The 21,143-nt window shown below is 38.6% G+C and overlaps 1 protein-coding gene across 7 annotated transcripts in view; it reads left to right on the top strand.

Moving 5' to 3' along the window:
• Nucleotides 1-2,115: 2,115 nt before the first annotated feature.
• The window catches only part of BCL2L13 (BCL2 like 13), a 95,468-nt gene continuing 76,440 nt past the window's right edge, over nt 2,116-21,143 (top strand). Inside the window, exons 1-3 of one of the 7 annotated variants that reach the window (XM_042991472.1) lie at nt 6,064-6,250; nt 9,552-9,689; nt 17,167-17,337. In XM_042991472.1, coding sequence (XP_042847406.1) covers nt 17,217-17,337 — 121 coding nt within the window. In that variant the 5' untranslated portion in view covers nt 6,064-6,250; nt 9,552-9,689; nt 17,167-17,216. Of the gene's footprint in view, nt 2,204-6,060; nt 6,251-6,286; nt 6,384-9,551; nt 9,690-17,166; nt 17,338-21,143 lie in introns of those variants that run through there. The other 6 variants (XM_042991475.1, XM_042991473.1, XM_042991477.1 and 3 more) reach the window with 6 other exon arrangements.

Raw genomic sequence — 21,143 nt, 5'->3', positions numbered from 1 at the left:
GATTTCTGCTGGGGTCATGATCCCAGGGTCAGCCGTGGGATTGAGCCCTGCGTTGGCCTGGTGCTGAGTGTGAAGCCTGCTTGTGATTCTGTCTCTCCCCCTACCCCTCTCCCCCCCACTCTCTCTCTCTCTCTCTCTCTCTCTCTCTCTCTCTCTCTCTCAAATTAAAAAAAAAAATTAAAACAGCTTTACAGATAAATTCCAAAAATCCCACTCCTAGATGAGCCTAAATATACTTATGGCTTCACAAAATCACTGTCCTAGATTCCCGTCGGGTTAGTCACAGAAATTGTCTCACCTGCTCCCAAGCTGAGACTTCAGTCTGTGTCTTAGTTAGATGTTGAATCAGCAGAATAGATAAAGTAACTCTTGAACTGGTTTGCTGGGGAGGACACACAGAGAGACTAGAGGTAAATGTAAATCCTCTTAGGGTACCTGGCTGGCTCAGTCACTAGGGCACATGACTCTTGATCTGGGGTTTGTGAGTTTGAGCCCCATGTTAGGTGTACAGATCACTAAAAAAAATAAACTTGGGGTGTCTGGGTGGCTCAGTTGGTTAAGCCTCTGACTTCGGCTCAGGTCCTGATCTCACAGTTCATAAGTTCAATCCTCATGTCGGGCTCTGTGCTGACAGCTCAGAGCCTGGAGCCTGTGTATCCCTCTCTCTCGGTCCCTGCCCCGCTCATGCTCTGTTACTATCTCAAAAATAAATAAACATTAAAAAAAAAATAAAAATAAACTTAAAAAAAGTGTAAGTCACCTCTCTCTTTGAATGTTGAAAAATTAGGTGTTCTTTTTAAGATTTTATTTTTAAGTAATCTCTACACCCAATGTGGGTGGGGCTCAAACTCACAACCCTGAGACCCAAGAGTTGCATGCTCTATCGACTGAGCCAGCCAGGCGACTCTTGAAGAATTAATTTTTTTTATTTTAATTTTTTTTTAACGTTTATTTATTTTTTGATACAGAGACAGAGCATGAACGGGGGAGGAGCAGAGAGAGAGAGGGAGACACAGAATCGGAAGCAGGCTCCAGGCTCTGGGCCATCAGCCCAGAGCCCGACGCGGGGCTCGAACTCACGGACCGTGAGATTGTGACCTGAGCTGAAGTCGGACGCTTAACCAACTGAGCCACCCAGGCACCCCGAAGAATTAATTTTAAAAAGAAAAGCAAATGATACCAGAACACAGTGGAACTCTAATTTAGGTGCCCACACTTCTTACCCCTTTCCAGCTAATTTCCTACACAACAGAAAGAGTGGTTTAAAACCTAGATGGCAGAGCACCTGGGGGGCTCAATCGGTTAAACATGACCCTTGATTTTGGTTCCTAATCTCACTGTTCTTGAGTTTGAGCCCCACCTGGGGCTCTGTGCTGTCACATCATGGGGCCTGCTGGGGATTCTGTTTCCCTCTCTCTCTGCTCCTCCACCTTCCTTCCTCTCTCTCTCTCTCTCTCTCATTCAAAAATAAATAAACATTAAAAAAAAAAAAACAAAAAAAAAACAAGGGCGCCTGGTGGCTCAATTGGTTACAGGTCCGACTTCGGCTCAGGTCATGATCTCACAGTTCGTGAGTTCAAGCCCCACATCAAACTCAGAGCCTGACAGGTCAGAGCCTGGAGCCTGCTTCAGATTCTGTGTCTCCCTCTTTCCCTGTCCCTCCCCCATTCACACTCTGTCTCTCAAAAATGAATAAAAAAAACAAAACAAAAAAACTAGATGGCATCTAGTAACTCCCTAATTTATAATCCTCTAATGGTTTCCAATTGCTTGAGAACACTTCACAGCTCACATGGTCTGTGTGAGTGCTGCCCAATCTGACCCTGTCTGCTTCTCTGACCTCATTGCTCCTCTTCTCTTTGCTCACCACCTTATAGCTTTACTGGTTTCTTCTCAACTCCTGGAAAACACCAAGCTTTTTGCCTGAATTCTTTTCCTGCACTTCTCACTTAGCTTGTTTTTCCTTCTTTAAGATCTCAACTTAAAATATCACCTCCTTAGAGAAAGCTTTTCATAAAGACCCTTTCACCTTCCTTTCTATTCAGCCCCTTGTTTACCTCAGGACATGCCACAATTAAAAAAAGTTTTTCTCTTTTTGATTTTAGGTTTTTATGTGGTTTTCCTATGAAAATATCCGCTTCATAGCAGAGACTATGTATGATCTACTCATCACTGTTTTTGCAAGAATCCAGCACACTGCCTGGTAAATAGTAGGGGTTCTATAAATAATGAAAATGAGAAGGAATAAAATGACTAGAGTCTAGAGTTTAGATTTATTTTATTATTATTTTTTTGAGTTTAGGCTTATTAATCACATCAGGCTACAGAGTAGACTTCTGTGTAACTTATAAGATCTGTCAAAAAAAAAAAACAAAAACCCACAAACAGGGCACCTGGGTGGCTCAGTCGGTTGAGCATCCGACTTTGGCTCAGGTCATGATCTGGAGGCTTATAAGTTTGAGCCCCGCGTTGGGCTCTGTGCTGAGAGCTCAGAGCCTGGAGCCTGTTTCGGATTCTGTGTCCCTCTCTCACTCTGCTCCTCCCCTGCTTGTGCTCTCTCTCTCTCTCTCTCAAGAGTAAATAAAATATTAAAAAAATTGTTTTAAAAAACACAAAAAAACCCAAACTCATAAGCTGCCGTGATTAAAGTCAAATAATACCTGTAAAAGGACCATATTATTCTATACCATTCATTGTAAAGACTATCCCTTTTCCCATTGAATTGTCTTGACACCTCTGTCGAAAATCAGTTGCCCATTATGGACTTTCTATTCTGTTCCATTGACCTATGTTCCACCCTTATAGTATACATTCAAAAAAAAAAAAATAAAATAAGGAAAAACAGCAAACCTTAAAACTGGAAGCAATTTGAAAGAAATGAACCTAACCACCTATCAAATTTGTAACATAACCATAGAGAATGATTTCATGTGGCTTAAAAAAATTTACATACAATAATCTGCAGAGACTTACAAAGTACAATTAGATGAATTCTGATGCCTGTGTGATCAAGATACAGACTATTTCCACCACCCTAGAAAGTTCCTTTCTAGTCAGTCCCAGACTCTCTGCCTCCAGGCAGCAGTGTGCTGATTTCTATAACCATTGACTAATTTTGCTTATTCCTGAAATTCATGTAATTGGAATTACATAATTTGTACATTTTGTGTCTGGCTTCTTTCACTCAACACAATGCTTTTGAGATTAATTCATATTGTCACATGTAATATTCACCTTAAAAATAAAACTGTCAGGGTTTTTTTGTTTTGCCAGCAAAAATGGGTTTATTCAGAAATTGTAGAGAATTGCAATTCAGGACATTCAAGCTCTGGCAAATCCAGAAAACAAAGGAGAGGACTGCTCTTTATTATAGAGGAAAATGGCTAGATGGGATATTATACTGGCTCAGTCAGAAGAGCATGAAGCTCTTGACCTCAGGGACATGAGTTAGAACCCCATGTTGGGTGTAGGGATTACTAAATAAAAACAAAAAACAAAGTAACTCCACTCAGTAAACCGGGAGTTCCAAGTATAGTAGAGTAGCTTTTGTTTAGCTAAGTTGTGACCATCTCTCATTGGCTCATTTGTTGCCGAGGGAAGGGAAAAACCTATCCTTCTTCTACTGGGGTAGTAAGGTAGTATGGACTTGCAAAGTACCCCCTCTTCCTTTTTTTTAAATTTTACTTTTTTTAAGTTTATTTTGAGAGAAAGAGAAAGAGCAAGCAGGGGAACGGCAGAGAGAAAGGGAGAGAGAATTCCAAGCAGGATTTGCACTGACAGCAAGGAGCCCAACACCGGGCTTGACTTCAGGAACCATGAGATCATGATGTGAGCAGAAACCAAGAGTTGGACACTTAATTGACTGAGCCACCTAGGCACTCCTTATTTTTATTTTATTTTAAAGATTTTAAGTAATTTTCACACCCAATGTGGAATTGGAATTCACAATCTAGAGATCAAGAGTCACAAGCTCTAACAACTGAGCCAGCCAGCGCCCCCCTCCCCCAACCATTGGATCAGCAATTGACAGATTGATAGGGCATGAGAGCTCCCCCTTCTGGCTTCTTACTCTATTTTATCTATTTATTTTTTAAGGTTTTTGTTTGTTTTGAGGTTTGGGTTTTGTTTTTGTTTAATAATCTATACACCCAACATAGAGTTCTAACTCATGACCCTGAGATCAAGAGCTTCATGCTCTGCTGACTGAGACAGCCAGGCACTCCCTCTATTTTAAATGAGGTTTCCATTTGTTAATTTTCACAATATCACAATATTTTTGTTTTATTATTGAATAATTTCCATTGTGTGAATATGCTTGAAAAAATGTTATTAAAAATAAAACTAGGAAACTAATAAAATATGTAACAGCCAAATGCATGATCCTGGTTAAAACAAACAAACAAACAAACAAACAAGTTATTGGGGCCCTCGCTGTCTCAGTTGGTGGAGTACGCAATTCTCCATCTGAGGGTCCTGAGTTCACACCTCACATTGAATGTAAAGCCTACTTAAAAAGAAAAAAAGCCTATAAAAACCATTACTTGGACATTGAGGAAATTTATTTTTTATTTTTTTCTGTAAGTGTTTATCATTGAAGAAAAAAACGCAGCAGCAAGTTCTGTGTTGGCTTCAACAAGACCCAATTTTTAACATACCTACAACACTCCAAAATTGAAGTCAACACAGTCATTACTACAAATTACTTGTTGAAACAATCCATCCTGAAGAGAAAGGAAATTAGGAAGAAGAATTTAAACAATTGGACATTGAAGAAACTTAAATACCAACTGGTTATTAGGTACTATTAGGTAGTTTTTTTGTTTGTTTGTTTGTTTTTTTAAATCTGTGTCCTTTTGGATTGGAGACACCAGGAACACCCAGGGTTCCACAGGAACCCTTCAAAAAATTTTTTTTAAATTTTATTTAAATCCAAGTTAGTTAACATATAGTGACTATTAGAGAATTATTGATCGTTTTACTAGCTCACTAAGCTTTTCTTGGCAAATCTCTGTCCAATTTGTCAACTAATGGCACTTACTGTTCCCTCAGTCACTCAGGCTTAAAGCCTGTTATGACACCAGCTCCAACCTTTTTGCTTCCACCCCCACTCGCCCTCATATCAGTTCAGGTTTTCATCACTTTTTTCCACAACTTTATTGAGACATAACTCACATACCATACAATTCACCTATTTAAAATGGCTTCAAGTATATTCAGAGGGTGTACAACCATCAAAATTCAATTTGAGAACATTTTCATCATCTCCCTCCAAAAAACGCTGTACTCATTAGCTGTCACTTCTTATTAGGTTTTCATCACTTCTTATCTGGCTCCTTATAACAGTCTTCTAATTCATCATCTTCAGCGCTTTCCTTCTTTCAATTTATTTCATGTACACCAGACAATTCGGTTTCCCTAAAGCATGGTTTAGATATTACACCTTCTTAACTAGATACCTTCTGTGACTCCCCCCAAAGGACGTTTGGATTCAAGTAAATAAACATCCATTATTACACATTCTGTTCTGGCATTGTGCTAGGTGCTGTGAGCAAAATGGATATTACTGAAGACTTCCTTTACTGCATAGTGTCTGTGCTTTCTGGACCCTCCGCCTAGAATGCCCTCTTTACCCCCACCCACCCGCAACCGCTAGAAAACTTTCCCAACTTTCAAGGATCGTCTTCCCCGACAAATGGCTGCGAACTCTGCAGCTCTCTTGAACTCTCCAGACGCTTCTCTAACCCGTTCGCTTGCACACACTTAAACCTCAATACTTGTTACCCCAATACATCCCCAGAACGTTCTGCAAAAGGAGCAATGCTCCTCTCTGCGGGAACGGCCAGCCTCTCTCTCCACACGATTGGTTCTTCAATATCCCAATACCCTTTCTCCAGCCATCAAAGACCTCCGCCCCCGAATCATAGACGTGAGCGACTCCTGGTAAGAGCGGGCTAAGAGAGGTCGGCTCTTCCGGGTCACATCTGCGAACACACCTCCGGACCTCTATGATTCGCGCTTCCGCTCGGAAGAACAGCACCACCTCTCTTCCGGCGTTCCTCTGCGCTCCCGGCCCGCCCCGACGCTGTCGGTGACGGAAGCACGCCGGGGGTGACCTCACCTTCCAACATGGCGGCGGCGGTAGATTAGGGCCGCGGGTCGAAGCAGCCACCGCCGCTGGGGGACCCTGTCGGAAACGACTGCCGCCGCCGCCGCCCCTTCCATCTCTTCTGGGGCAAGGGGCCAGGGCCAGGTGAGGGGAGTGGGGTTTTGGGCAAGGCAGAGTTGGGTCCTCATCCAGCTCCTCAGGCGGTTTTCACTGGGCAGGAAGGTATCCAGAGACTGTGCCGAACCACTGGCTCCCCAGTGGTTCCGACGACGCGTGAGTGAGTGTCAGTGAGTGTGTGACTGTGAGTGAGTGAAAGAGTGTGTGTGTGTACCGGCGCTCCTTTGCCCGAGGGTTCTCAAAGCATGAGGGGCCCATTTCTTTGTAACCGGACCTGTCCAGCGTGGTCCCACCGCGGACGCTTGTTGAGCGGGGCTTCCTGAGAGGGCTGCCAGAGGCGGAGGAGCTCAGCCCTTGCCCTACACCGCTGCTGTTCCCCACAAAGACCTTCACGTGGAAAACCCGTGTCCATTTTTAGGACCAGGCTGGGGAACGTGGATTTCTTTTTAGTCGAGGGAGGTTTCATGCGATTCGTTTGGAATGATTGTAGATTAGGTCTGCCAGTCCTAGTTGTTTCTTCTCACAGATTGTTAGAATTTTTTTAGCCTTTATTCACTGCTGTTCTGACACCCCTCATTATTATTACTTATTTTGCAGAAAAATCTGCTTTCTTATTCTTGGAGGCAGTACAGTTCACACTACGTCCTTTCTTCCTTTGATTTTTATCCTCTCACTATTCCAAGGAAATGCCAAGTTTCTTTCCTTCATAACCAGCTATGAAGGAGAACTCCTAGACTTTGAGTTGAGGCTTTAAACCTGGGTTGAAAATCAGACGGATCTGACCAGTTCACACGCTCCCCATTGGGATCTTTGTCTTAACCACTCCCCGCTCAAGTATTTGTTTGTTTATACAAAATAGCTGTCTCACTGTCTCTATTTAGAAGTTTTAAGCTGAACTGAGGTTAATCTCTAGCCTCTCCCCCCCCAACCCCGTGTTTGTTTTTTGTTTTTTGTTTTCATGATATAAAGCAAAACAAACATAAAGTCTTTTGCGAAATTGTCAGTAAGATTTCCTCTGGAGGTTTGGTGTAAACCAGAATGTTGATCTCTGCCCTAACTTGTTGTGACCTTGGATGAGTTGCCACACCCTTCTAGTACCTTCTTTTTTATCTCATAGAAAATTAAGCAAATGTTTTTGTAGGTAGTAAACTATTTATGCCTCATATACATAATTGGATAAATGTACAGTGCACATCTGCACCTGCAAATTGAACTATTTAAGCCATTTTGGAATATTCTTCCTTTGATAACAGGCCAGTAAGGGTTTTGGAAATCTTTTTACTCTGGTCGGGTACTATTTTCAGTATTTTTTTTTTTTTAATGATTCATTTTCTCATGCAGGCTTGTACCCCAGCAGTTGAGTTTAGTTGAAGGATATATAAAGTTGAGTCCAACCAGTTTTGTAAAGGAAAGATATGCTCTCTATCGTGTAAGTTAGTCAGTACTAAATACCTTCTATACTAAACTTTAGGACAAATAATTTGCAACAGTAATCATGGTTTTAAAACTACATTTCTCTTATGAAATACTTTAGACATGCAAAACAAGTTTTAAACAATCAGTCTTGTTTTCTTTTTATCTTTTTTTTTTTCAAATATTTTGATTCATATCTTTTTCCAAATAGTCACCAAGATTTCTTATTTAATATATATTACAGCGTTGAAGGGAGGGAGTTGTTTTCAGAGTATCTGATGATTTAACACCTTTATCAAGATCTAATTAACATACAATTCATCAATTGCATGATTCAATTTTTTTTTAAATGGTTTTTAGTATATTCACAGAGTGTGAAACCACCAACTCAATTTTGATCACCCCCAAAAGAAACCTTGTAGCCGTTAGCAGTCATTCATTATTCCCCACCTCCGCTAGGTAGGCAAGCATCGCTTTACTTTCTATTTCTATAGATTCACCAATTCTGGATATTTCATATAAACAGGATTATACAACATGTGGTCGTTTGTGACTGGCCTCTTTTACTTTGCATGATGTTTTCAGGATTCTTGCATGTTGTAGCATGTATCAGTACTTCTTTTTATGGTCACATAATATGCGATCTGGATATACCAATTTTCTTTATTCATCAGTTGATGGGCAGTTATTTCCACTATGTGGCTGTTAAATATTATGCTGCTGTAACTGTTCATGTGCAAGTTTTTGTTTAGACATGTGTTTTCATTTCTTTAGCATATACGTAGGAGTGAGACAGAGTAACTGAATTTTATGCCTCCCTTTTACAAAGCTATTTACACATGCATGGGAAGCCTAATTATGTTGAAAGGCAGAGAGTGAGAGTGAGGCATTCCTCTATAAGTACATTATCTTCATACATTATCTTTGAATGCCAACTGCTGAGTGAAAACATTTTGAGGCAGCTCTTAACACAAGATTGAATTAGAGTATTTCGATTAAGCACGTTTCGGTGTGAAAGGGACTATCTACACTAGAATATTTAGTGTCTGCTGAGTTTTAAAAATGACACCCTTGCCCAGTTGCATTTCTCAGTTGGGTGGGGTGAATTTTTTAAATTTAACAATTTTTATTAGGATTATTTAATTTTATTTCTTTTATTTTGGAGAAAGCTAGAATTCTATACGGGCTAATAAAGTATGGATTTAAAAAAATATAGTTATTGGACTTAATTTATAGAACTTTAAAAAAACCCCTATTGAAAACACTAGTGAGTCTTGAAACTAGAGATCTGGTAACCCAAAAACGTTGTTAATGTTTAAAATTCCAGAGTTTTGATTTGTGATTGAGTTATCTGTGGATTTTTATTTTTCTTTTTATAAACTGGGATTATAGATCTGTTCAACTGTATTACTGGAGTATGTAACAGTCTTATTACATTGTAATTTTATTTTAGTGGACAGAAATGATCTAAAAACAAAGCTTGAAATAATTTAATTAAACCATGTTAAATTGTAATCTGTTTCTGTTTTGGCCTGTGGGGTTTAAAGAATACAATATAGCTATGATATTCTAACTCCTGTGTTGGAGGTGGTACTAGAAATTTGTGTTTTCCACAAACATTCAAGGTGATTACGATCAGACAAGTTTGGGAAACAACTACAAAAAACTCTCATGTTGCTGCAGATTTGCTTTTCATAAGAATTTAAAGTCGAATTTAATAGTTGCTGCCTACCTTCTGGTTGTAGTTCATAAATGTGCTTTAATTCCTGTAGTACTATTGGTGCTAGCATCCTGAAATTTGCACTAGTATCCATTAATAGAAGACTGGTTAAAAAAAATAAAGCAAACTATTTATTGTATATTGTGGATGTTACATTTGTTACTGGAGGATCATGGATGTTTTATTTGTGCCTAGTTTTGGAGATGTCACCAAATGAATGTATAAACACAGGATTAAGTTACCCTAAGCTTCCTCAGGCTGTCCATCTGGCTGACAACTGCCTGTAATTTAATAGAGGAGCAAACTAAAGGTATAAGTTTGAGAAGGAAACAGGTAGGTGACACAGATATATTCAGTGGCTTGTTAGAATTGTGCAAAAGATAGTTTTTATATTTATTTATTTTCTAATTTTTTTTTTTTTTTTTTAAAGTAAGCTCTATGTCTGACATGGGGTTTGAACTCAGCGACGACTGTAAGATCAAGAGTCACATGCTCCACCAACTGAGCCAGCCAGGCACCTGGATAGTTTTTGTATTTAAAATTGTATTTAAACTTCTGGATACCAAGAATACTTATACCTAATTTGAATTCTAAAGGGTTCTACTGGACAAAATTTAGAGTAAAAGTAACTATATTCTTCTTACCATTTAAAAGGAAGCTTGGGCTGTCTTAGATATGAAATGTACTCTGTGTTGGTCAGGCAGTAGTGGGGTGGACCTGAGCATTGTATTCTGTTTCCAGGAAAGCTCTGGGTGGTGATCTCAGATCGTATTTAACTTTCATCCATTCTTTTTCCTTTTTTTCCTTGCCCCATTCTTAAAATTGACAAATTTGTTTCTTTCAGTACTCTGCAAAAACACCCTGTTAGTCTACCAGTTCTCCCTGCTATTATTGTTGTTAGTGTCTTCACCTCTGGGTTTTTCTCACCCAGTACCTTGCCTGGCATACAGTAAATATGCGTTGAGCAAATGCAAGGCTCAGAGTTCGGAACTGAAGAGGATGTATGTACCTGACCAAGTGATTGCACTGTTAATTAGCTGTATGATTTTGTGTAAATAAATTATCTATTCTTGTTTCTTCATCAATAAATTGAGACTATTACCTTTTCCTTCTAGCATAGAGGATTGTCTGACAACACATGGAAGAGTGCTTTAGAAATAGAGGTCTCGTGCAGATGTAATTTATTTCTATTTGTTTGAAATGCAAGAGCCCATTGTGCAATATGGGCTACTCTGCACTACAGAATGTTGCAATGGAAGTGGATGCCCTCTCTTCCCATAATACCCTTAGAGTACTGACCCTGTAGTAGTGTTGTGGAGTTTACATTTTGCACATTCTCAATGCCTTTGTTCTGTAATTTAATACAAACACACTAGATGGGTAATAGTGTTCCTAGGGTCTGTCTACTGCGCCACCTAACCACAGGCCTGAGTGAGCTGCTTTGTTGCTATACGACTGGAAGCTCATACTATAAGTCTGGCATGTTTAGGTCTGATATGTTTATAACTAGATTCTCTGATACACATTTAAAGCCTAAAAACTGTATATTGAACTTAAATGATTAAAGTTTGTAGTATCATCTCCAATAGTGTCCATCATTGAAAAATGATTGAATAGAATATAACCATCCACCAAATATATGGATGTGTGGATATTAACATGTATACTAGAACTCAGGACTTTGTTGCAAATAGAATAGTGAGTATGGAAGATGGGAAATTATGAAATCTATGATTAAGATTGCATTTATGGTTAGGCAATTGGGATTTGTAAGAAAATTTGAAGAGCACTAGGCTAAAAATGAAATTTGGAAATTCAGTGAACTATGCTTTTTCTATGGCATCTGGGTCAGAGAATGACTAAAATTGTCTTCAGATACCAATGCTTGATAAATACAGGAATTTGAATATAACAAATTTGAGAACATGAGTTTTTTATTTAAAGCATTATTCAAAATGTGAATACTTTATTCCTGTTACCAAAAAATTCTGAGACCTTTGTAGAGCTGAAGTTTTGTTACTGATTTGCTGTGCTCTCCCCTCTCTTTTGGAACTTCATAATTTATTCCTTGCTTTTTATATTTATTTGTATCTCATTTGACTCCTCCACTTGAGTGTAAACATGCTTAAGACTCTGTGTACAAAAACAAAACAAATGGACTCTCAAACGTTGTCTGTCTCTCTCTGGCCTCTATTCTTTTCTTCCCTTCCAACCCAGGCTCTTTGAAAGAATAGCCTAAAACTCCTTTCTCTACGTTTTCACTTCCCATTCATTCTTCAACTCCCTACCTTCTGCCATTGACCTTGCCAGCCACATAGAACTGGACTTTCAGGGATCATTACCTTGATATTTTCGTTCTTTTTGGTGTGTTGTTGCATTTTGTACATGTCTTCACTATCTTCTTGTTGAAGTGCCTCCACTGATTCTGTGACCACACTCTTTTCTGGTTTTCTTCCTATCTTTCTGACTGTTTCAGTCCTGATTTTAGAGGTCATCTCTGCCAGCTTTTCATCTTTTGGCCACACCTGAAATGTTAGTTTTGCCCTGAATTCTAATGGTGTTTGTTTTTCAGATTAAACCAGTATATCTCATCATATTTTTTTGAAGTTTATTTATTTTGAGAGAGAGAGAGAGAAGGGGAGAGGGGCAGAGAGGGAGAGGAATCCCAAGCAGGCTCTGTTGTCACCACAGAGCCCGATATGGGGATTCATCTTGTAAAGCATGAGATTGTGACCTGAGCCAAACCGAAAGTCACATGCTTAACCAACTGAGCCACTTAGGCGCCCCACTCACATATTTTTTTAAACCATGTCTCCTTTTGGTAAATAAAAAATTCTCTGGCTCCTATTCTGATGGTAGTGCTTGGGGTAGGGAGTGATAGGTGTATTTATTCTTCCCTCCCATCCCTGCATGAAGTCACTGTTACAAAGAAGGTTGAAGATTTACTGAGCTTTATTTTCTATACTTTTAATCAGAAAACAGTAGGTAATATTTCCTTCTCCAGTGTGAAACTATCTATTGAATATGGGTTTTGAAATGTAGTACTCTTTCTCACTCCTTCTGGAAATTTTGACACTTCTACCTATAGGAAGTCACTAACTCTCCATTCACTCTCCTTAGATAATTTCATTGACTTGTATCTATGTAGAGCACAATTTTGTATCTCCAGTCCAGACCTCTTAATATAAGACTTGTATGTCCAACTACTTGTACATCTACACCTGGACAACTCATAGGTATTTTGAAATTCAGTATGCCCTAAAGTGAACCTGTTATCCTCTCCTAAGCCAGCTTTTCCTATATTACCTGATTTAAGAAATAGGAATAAACACTACTTTCAGGGCACTTCAGTCGGTCAGGTGTCCAAATCTTAATGCCGCCTTGAGTCATAGTCCCAGGGTTGTGGGATTGAGCTCTGCGTTGGGCTCTGCACTGAGCATGGAGCTTGCTTAAGATTCTCTCCCCCCCACCCCGCCTCCCTCTCACTCCCCCTCCCCCTTCCCCACTGCCCGTCTCCCCTGCTCACTTTCTAAAATAAAATGAAAAAAATTTTTTAAATACCACTTTCCATATACTGCCTAGATTACCCTTTCATTGAGTTAGCTAACAAATCTTTGAAACTCTTTATATTTTTCCTATTTATCCCCCTTTCTGGTGTTCCTGCTCTAATTTATGCCTTCATACATCTCTTGTTTAGATTATTCCTATATTCCCCTAACTTGTGTCCTTTCCTCCAATTTCTATCTTTAATACCACCTCCAGGATGATTTTTTCTAAAATATAATCTGTTGGGGTGCCTGGCCAGCTCAGTTGTAGAGCATCCAAGTCTTGATCTCAGGGTTGTGAGTTCAGGCCCCACATTGTGTGTGGAGCCTACCTTAAAAAAAACATACAAATATACATGTTTATATATATATATATATATGTGTGTGTGTGTGTGTGTGTATATACATACATGTACACATACATATATGTATGATCTCTTGATATGCTTTTCTTGCTTAAAACCCTTCAATAGTTGTAGTAGTGTTTAGCCTGTTTTACGTCATGATCTAATTTGAAAATCTAATGAAAGAAATGGAATGATTTTTCTCTCCAGAAAAAAAATGCACATGCACATAGAATTTGCATTTTAGGGGGTTCATTCATGAATATGGTTAAAATAATTCCTTGCTTATAGGATAAAACCCAAACTTCCTCACATCCCATAGCATAAAAAGCATACCAAATGCTGACTGCTGCTTACTCCTGCTAAACCTCATCCCCCTTGTATCTTATGATTTAGCCATGTTAAATTCCATAGTTTTTATGTTCTGTGCTGTTTCAAAACGTTCCTGTGCTTTTTTTCTGGTCATCTTCACATCTGAATTCCTTCATTCCATCCCCCTAAACTGGTTCAGTTAGTGAATATCTACTCATGTTCCAAGATTGGTTTGTATTTTACTTTCTAAAGCCTTTCCTGGTTTCTACTTTTTCCCTGTCCCAGAGAGACTCTTTTGGGTTGCCCTTCCTACTCTGGATACTGACTTGTATCATAGAATGTTATTGTTATTCGTAATTTTTGTTTTCTTCTACATGGTCAAAAACTCCAGAGGGCAGATGATTTATCTTAATGCCTGGAGAGTACCTTGTATCTTAACAAATAAGTGTGTGTTGAATGAACACAAAAAATTATCAGAAGATACTGACTTCTGTTTCAGGAGGTATAATTACTAGGTTGATATGTGGACTTTGCAGAATTTGAAGATTTTTCTAAACTAAAATTAGTAATCTTCACATGAAAGTAGTGTATTAAAATTGTTGAGAAACTGCCTTAGAAGTTTTAAGAAAATTAGGTTCTAGCCTTGGCCCGTGTTCCAGTTACATCTTGGTTGCCAACAACACAAAGTGATTTTAGCTTATTTAAGCAGAAAAGGAACTTATGAAAAGGGCATTGGATAGCTCACAGAATGGATGGGAAAGCAGGAAGGAACCAAGGGAGACTCGGCTGCACATTCAGCCAGGGTCAGGCCAAGAAATAGAAGAGATAGGACATTGCTATTGGATCTGCACCACTGCCTCTGCTGACCTAGGATCACAAGCTTATCCATGAATTATCATTACGTGTCTTTCCAGATTCTAGATCCTAGTGTGAGTCTTTGACTTGGCTGACGCTGCATGCCACAGAACAGAACAGGAGAGAAAAAGTCTAGTTGTTTTAGTTTTTGTAGTGGGGTTGGGAGATTTGTTTCCAACCAAGATTGACACAATGTTGGATACATAGGAAATTGGTTTCAGATGGCAGGCAGGAGCTAAACAACAACAACAACAACAACAAAAACTGAAGTACAGCACTGCTGCTAGTTAATCCCTGGCTGATAGGCCTCAGAATATTTATTTTATCTCTATGGGTATCCCTTTTCATATTTTTAATTTTGAAATTCTGTCTTCTCACCATTAAATGGTAACAGTGTAAAAGTATGAAATATTTGGTAAAACATCAGGTAAGAACATAGTGGTTGTGGCTTTCATTTCTGTGAAGTAAAGTGTAACACTTTTTCCCTTTCTTTGGAGTATGTATTTGTAATTTTGAAATACCTTTTTGAAGTTTATAAACTTCTAAAGTTGAGCAGGGTAGTCCAAGGCCTGTTGTTTGAATTATTGTATGTTTTGGTATAATTTGGTAGCATTGTTCCCTGAAGATGGGAAACAATAGGGATTATTTATTTATTTATTTATTTATAGTTTTTTTTTTTTTTTTTTTACAATAGGGATTTTTATTTTTATTTTTATTTTTTTAAACATTTATTTATTTTTGAGACAGAGAGAGACAAAGCATGAACAGGGGAGGGTCAGAGAGAGAGGGAGACACAGAATCTGAAACAGGCTCCAGGCTCTGAGCTGTCAGCACAGAGCCCGACGTACAATAGGGATTTTTAAATGTTGAACTAAGATTTCTTTTGACAGCCTAAGTGAATATTGATAATAGCAACCATAAATGCATTTTTTAAAGTTTATTTATTTTTGAGAGAGAGCACGAGCAAAGTGGGGGAGGGGCGGAGAGAAAGAGAATCCCAAGCAGGCTCTGTCCTGTAAGCACAGTTTCATCCCGTGAACCATGAGATCAGTACCTGAGCCAAAATCTAGTCGGGCGCTTAACTGACTGAGCCACCCAGGCACTCTCATTTTTTAAAGACTGTATTTAACCATTGAAAGCGTGTTTTTATGCTGTTTCCTTTTTATCTCTTTATATAGTCACTGTTTTATTTTGTGTATCTCAAATCCTGCATGTATTTTTTCATTGTTTGTCAGTCTTGGACATTTCTCTTAGTTTGTTTATAGATCTTAAATTTTGTCAACGTTGCTTGTCTCTTTTTTTTTTTTTTAATATTTATTTATTTATTTTGAGAGAGTGTGTGAGCAGGGGAGGGGCAGAGAAAGAGAGGGAGAGAGAGAATCCCAAGCAGGCTCCTCACTGTCAGTGCAGAGCCCAATGTGGGGCTTGATCCCAGAAACTGTGATTGTGATCTGAGCCGAAATCAAGAGTCAGACACTTAACCGACTGAGCCACCCAGGCTCACCCCCTGCCTGCCTCTGTCTTATGTTGTTAGTTATCTGGACCTGTTTTTCTTTCCTTCCTTTTTTTTTTTTTTTTAAGATTTTATTTATTTATTTATTTATTTATTTATTTATTTATTTATTTATTTATTTATCTTAGATTTTATTTAAATGAAATATTTTATTCTAAGTCATCTCTACACCCAACATGAGGCTCGAATGCACAACCTTGAGATCAAGAGTCGCATGCTCTGCCAACTGAGCCAACCAGGCACTCCTGAACCTCTTTTTCTTTGGCTGAATATTTCTTGGGATCTTAAAGCAGTTAGTATTATTTAAGTAGAAAACAAAGTTATTTGCAAACTTCTTATTATAATTTTTTATTTGAAACAACTGTTACGGTACATGGTAGGTACAACAGCTACTAAGTCTGTGTGAAGAGGTAAAAGCTGTAGTTATATTAATTAGGGTACATGTTAATGAAGAGATTTCAGAATGAAGTGCCTTAAATAATAGTCCAGAGGTGGTTGGTTCAGGGGGGCAGGGCGGTTCTGCTACACATGGTCACTCAAGAACCCAGTTCCTTTTCTCTTTACCATCCCCTATGGTGGGGTCCTTGTTTGCATGTCAGAACGGGTATCTGCTGTATTCACATTCCAAACCATAGCAAGGAGGAAAGAGAAAGTCTTTAAGGAGAGACCCACAGATTATACATATAACTTCTCATATTCCCCTCACTCAGGCTAATCATATGGCACATTAAGCTGCTAAGGAACTGGAAAATGTGGTCGGCAGTTGTGTGGCCATGTGTCTAACAAGACTAGGAGGGTTTATTTTTCTTTTAATTTTTTTTTTTTTTTTTACGATTTTATTTTTAAGTAATCTCCATACCCAACATGGGGTTCAATCTCACAACCCTGAGATAAAGAGTCAGTTCTACTGATTGAGCCAGCCAGGTGCCCCTGGGAGGTTTTATTATTAAAAAGAAATAAGAGAACATATATTGGGGTGGGGGAAGTGGGGACATAGCCAGTTTTTTTTTGCCACATAGGTGAAAACAGAGAAACTAAGGAGAGATAGAGAAATTTGCCTTTGATTTGAAATTTGAATTAATAAATTCCCACTTGTAAGTAAACTAAAGTTACAATTTTTAAAGATTACTGAGAAGAATAGTCAAATATTTATTTTGGTATCTAGTTGAATAATTGGAGTCCATGGGGAAATGTATAGCATGTAATAAACTTTAAACTGAAAAAATACTTTTATGTTTTAGGTTTTACACATCCATAAGTAGACCTTTTTGGAGCTCTGCCAGCAAACTCAATGGCGTCCTCTACTACTGTGCCTCTAGGATTTCACTATGAAACAAAGTATGTTGTTCTCAGCTACTTGGGACTCCTCTCTCAGGAGAAGCTGCAAGAGCAACATCTTTCCTCACCCCAAGGTATTATCTTTGGCTTATGGTGGTTCTGTTGAGTACTAATAATTACTTCATATTTAAAAGTACATATATTTAAATAATTTATATCTGTGGTTATAAGATCAAACAATACTAATAATTTTTTTAAAGAATAAACCCTTATCCCATCCCTTCCCACCCCCTGATCCGTTCCCAGAAAAGACTTTTAATGCTTTTTAAGAGCATAATAATGTAAATGACTGCTGTTGGTACATGTAAAAATGTACTAAGTACCTGTAAATGAACAGAAATCTACCCTTCTTTAGAGATTTTATACTTAACAAGACATAGATTAGAATTACACAATTATGTTAAAACTTTTAATATAGTTAAGTTTCTTGAATTGACTTTTTTCAAGGACATTAGTTTTTAAAAAATTTTTATTTTTTCAATTTACATCCAAATTAGCATATAGTGCAACAATGATTTCAGCAGTAGATTCCTTAATGCCCCTTACCCATTTAGTCCATCCCCCCTCCCACAACCCCTCCAGTAACTTTTGTTTGCTTTCCATATTTAAGAGTCTTTTATGTTTTGTCCCCTCCCTGTTTTTATATATTTTTGCTTCTCTTCCCTTGTTTTCATCTGTTCTGTGTCTTAAAGTCCTCATATGAGTGAAGTCATATGATATTTGTCTTTCTCCGACTAATTTCGCTTAGGATAATACCCTCTAGTTCCATCCATGTAGTTACAAATGGTAAGATTTCATTCTTTTTGATTGCCGAGTAATATTCCGTTGTATATATATACCACATCTTCTTTATCCATTCATCCATCAGTGGACATTTGGGCTCTTTCTATACTTTGGCTATTGTTGATAGTGCTGCCATAAACATTGGGGTGCATGTGCCCTTTCAAAACAGCATACCTGTATCCCTTGGATAAATACCTAATAGTGCAGTTGCTGGGTCGTAGGGTAGTTCTATTTGTAATTTTTTGAGGAACCTCCATATTGTTTTCCAGAGTGACTGCACCAGTTTGCATTCCCACCAGCAGGGCAAAAGAGATCCTTTTTCTCTGCATTCTTGCCAACATCTGTTGTTGCCTGAGTTGTTAATGTTAGCCATTCTAACACGTGTGAGGTGGTATCTCATTTTGGTTTTGATTTGTATTTCCCTGATGATGAGTGAAGTTGAGCATTTTTTCATGTGTCGGTTGGCCATCTGGATGTCTTCTTTGCAGAAGTGTCTATTCATGTCTTTGCCTATTTCTTCACTGGATTATTTGTTTTTTGGGTGTTGAATTTGATTAAGTTCTTTATAGATTTTGGATACCAACCCTTTATTTGATGTGTCGTTTGCAAATATCTTCTCCCATTCCATCGGTTGCCTTTTAGTTTTGCTGATTGTTTCCTTCGCTGTGTAGGAGCTTTTTATTTTGATGAGGTCCCGATAGTTCATTTTTCCTTTTGTTTCCCTTGCCTCAGGAGACATATTGAGTAAGAAGTTGCTGTGGCCAAGGTCAAAGAAGTTTTTGCCTGCTTTCTCCTTGAGGATTTTGATGGCTTCCTCTCTTGCACTTAGGTCTTTAATCTATTTTGAGTTTATTTTTGTGTATGGTGTAAGAAAGTGGTCCAGGTTCATTTTTCTGCATGTCGCTGTCCAGTTTTCCCAGTACCACTTGCTGAAGAAACTGTCTTTATTCCACTGGATATTCTTTCCTGCTTTGTCAAAGATTAGTTGGCCATATGTTTGTGGGTCCATTTCTGGGTTCTCTATTCTGTTCCATTGATCTGAGTGTCTGTTTTTTTGCCCTCAAGGATATTAGATTTAAACAATAGATTTATGTATCTGATAGGCTTAAGAGAGTTTTTAGCATAATTCTTTTATTGTGAAGTTGTATGTATTCTTCTGTAAATACTTTACCAAATGAAGCTTAAAACAGTTACTGGAGTCTAAATTAGCCTTCTTCATAAGATATAACATCATCATAAATGTTCTTTTTTTTAAAATTTTTTTTAACGTTTATTATATATTTTTAAGAGAGAGAGAGACAGAACACAAGCAGAGGAAGGCAGAGAGAGAGGGAGACACAGAATCTGAGGCAGGCTTCAGGCTCTGAGCTGTCAGCACAGAGCCTGACGCAGGGCTCGAACTCACAAACAATGAGATCATGACCTGAGCCAAAGTTGGATGCTTAACCGACTGAGCCACCTGGGCACCCCATAAATGTTCCTTTTTTTAAAATTTTTTAACGTTTATTTTTTATTATTGAGAGACAGAGAGACACAGACTATGAGCAGGGGAGGGGTAGAGAGAGGGGGAGAACAGAATCTGAAGTAGGCTCCAGGCTCTGAGCTGTCAGCACAGAGTCCGACGCGGGGCTCAAACTCACAAACTGCGAGATCATGACCCGAGCTGAAGTCAGTTGTCTAAGCAACTGAGCCACCCAGGTGCCCCTAAATATTCTTTTTTTAAAAAATATTTATTTATTTTGAGTGAGAGTGTTCGCACGAGTAGGGGAGGGGCAGAGAGAGGGAGAAAGAGAATCCCAAACAGGCTCCACCTTGTCAGCACACGGTGGGATTCGAATTCACAAACTGTGACATCATTTCCTGAGCCAATATCGAGTCACCACTTAACTGACTGAACCACCCAGGTACCCCAACAGGTTTCTATTTTAACAAAATTGCATCAAAATAACTTTAAAAACTCCTAGAAGAAAATGCAATACCACCTATTTAATTTATAATTTATAACCAGTTATAATAATTTATAATTTATAAAAGTAACTCTTTTACTTTCTTATTTTCTATTTAAAAAATTTTTTTTACGTTTATTTACTTATTTTGAGAGAGACAGAGACAGCACACGCAGGGGCGGAGCAGAGAGAGATGGAGAGAGAAACCCAAGCAGGCTCCATGCTGTCAGCTTAGAGCCCGATACGGGGCTTGAACCCACAAAATGTGAGATTGTGACCTGAGCCGGAACCGAGAGTCGGACGCTCAACCGACGAGCCACCCAGGCACCCCTAATTTTTTTTAATGTTTATTTTTGAGGGAAAGAGACAGAGCGTGGGTGGGGGAGGGTCAGAGAGAGGGAGAGACACAGAATCTGAAGCAGGCTCCGTGCTCTAGCCCACTTCTAGTTCTGTGTCTCCCTCTCTCTCTGCCCCTCCCCCACTCAGTGCTCTCTTTCTCAAAAATAAAAAGTCTGTCTCTCTTTCTCAAAAATAAAAAGTAAACATTAAAAAAAAAAGAAATTTTAACTTAAAATGTTAATGGATATACATTTATTTAGCAATTTTGATGAAAGGTCATGTCTTTTTAAAAAAATATGTTTGTTGATGTCCATGTCATTTTTCTAGCATAAATCATTTCTATTACCTATATTTTCCAATTTGTTTAAAGCTGAGTTAGAACATAAAGACACCTATAAAACAGTATGAAGAGTCATTCTATTTTTTTTTTTTTTTTAAATGTTTTTAACGTTTATTTTATTTTTGAGACAGAGAGAGACAGAGCATGAACAGGGGAGGGTCAGAGAGAGGGAGACACAGAATCTGAAACAGGCTCCAGGCTCTGAGCTGTCAGCACAGAGCCCGACGCGGGGCTCGAACTCACAGACCGCGAGATCATGACCTGAGCTGAAGTTGGCCGCTTAACCGACTCAGCCACCCAGGCGCCCTGAAGAGTCATTCTAGATTTTTATGATTTCCTCCCAATCTTTTACAGTTGTTTCTCTCACACCAATTTGATATAGTATTTAAAAAAAATTTTTTTTGTTAGTGTTTATTTTTGAGAGAGAGAGAGAGAGCCAGAGTGCAAGCTGGGGAGGGCCAGAGAGAGAGGG

The sequence above is a fragment of the Panthera tigris genome, chromosome B4 (genome assembly GCF_018350195.1).
Source record: "Panthera tigris isolate Pti1 chromosome B4, P.tigris_Pti1_mat1.1, whole genome shotgun sequence".
NCBI lineage: Eukaryota > Metazoa > Chordata > Mammalia > Carnivora > Felidae > Panthera > Panthera tigris.
The sequence above is the reverse complement of the archived record's forward strand: the minus strand, read 5'-3'. Positions and strand labels throughout refer to the sequence as shown.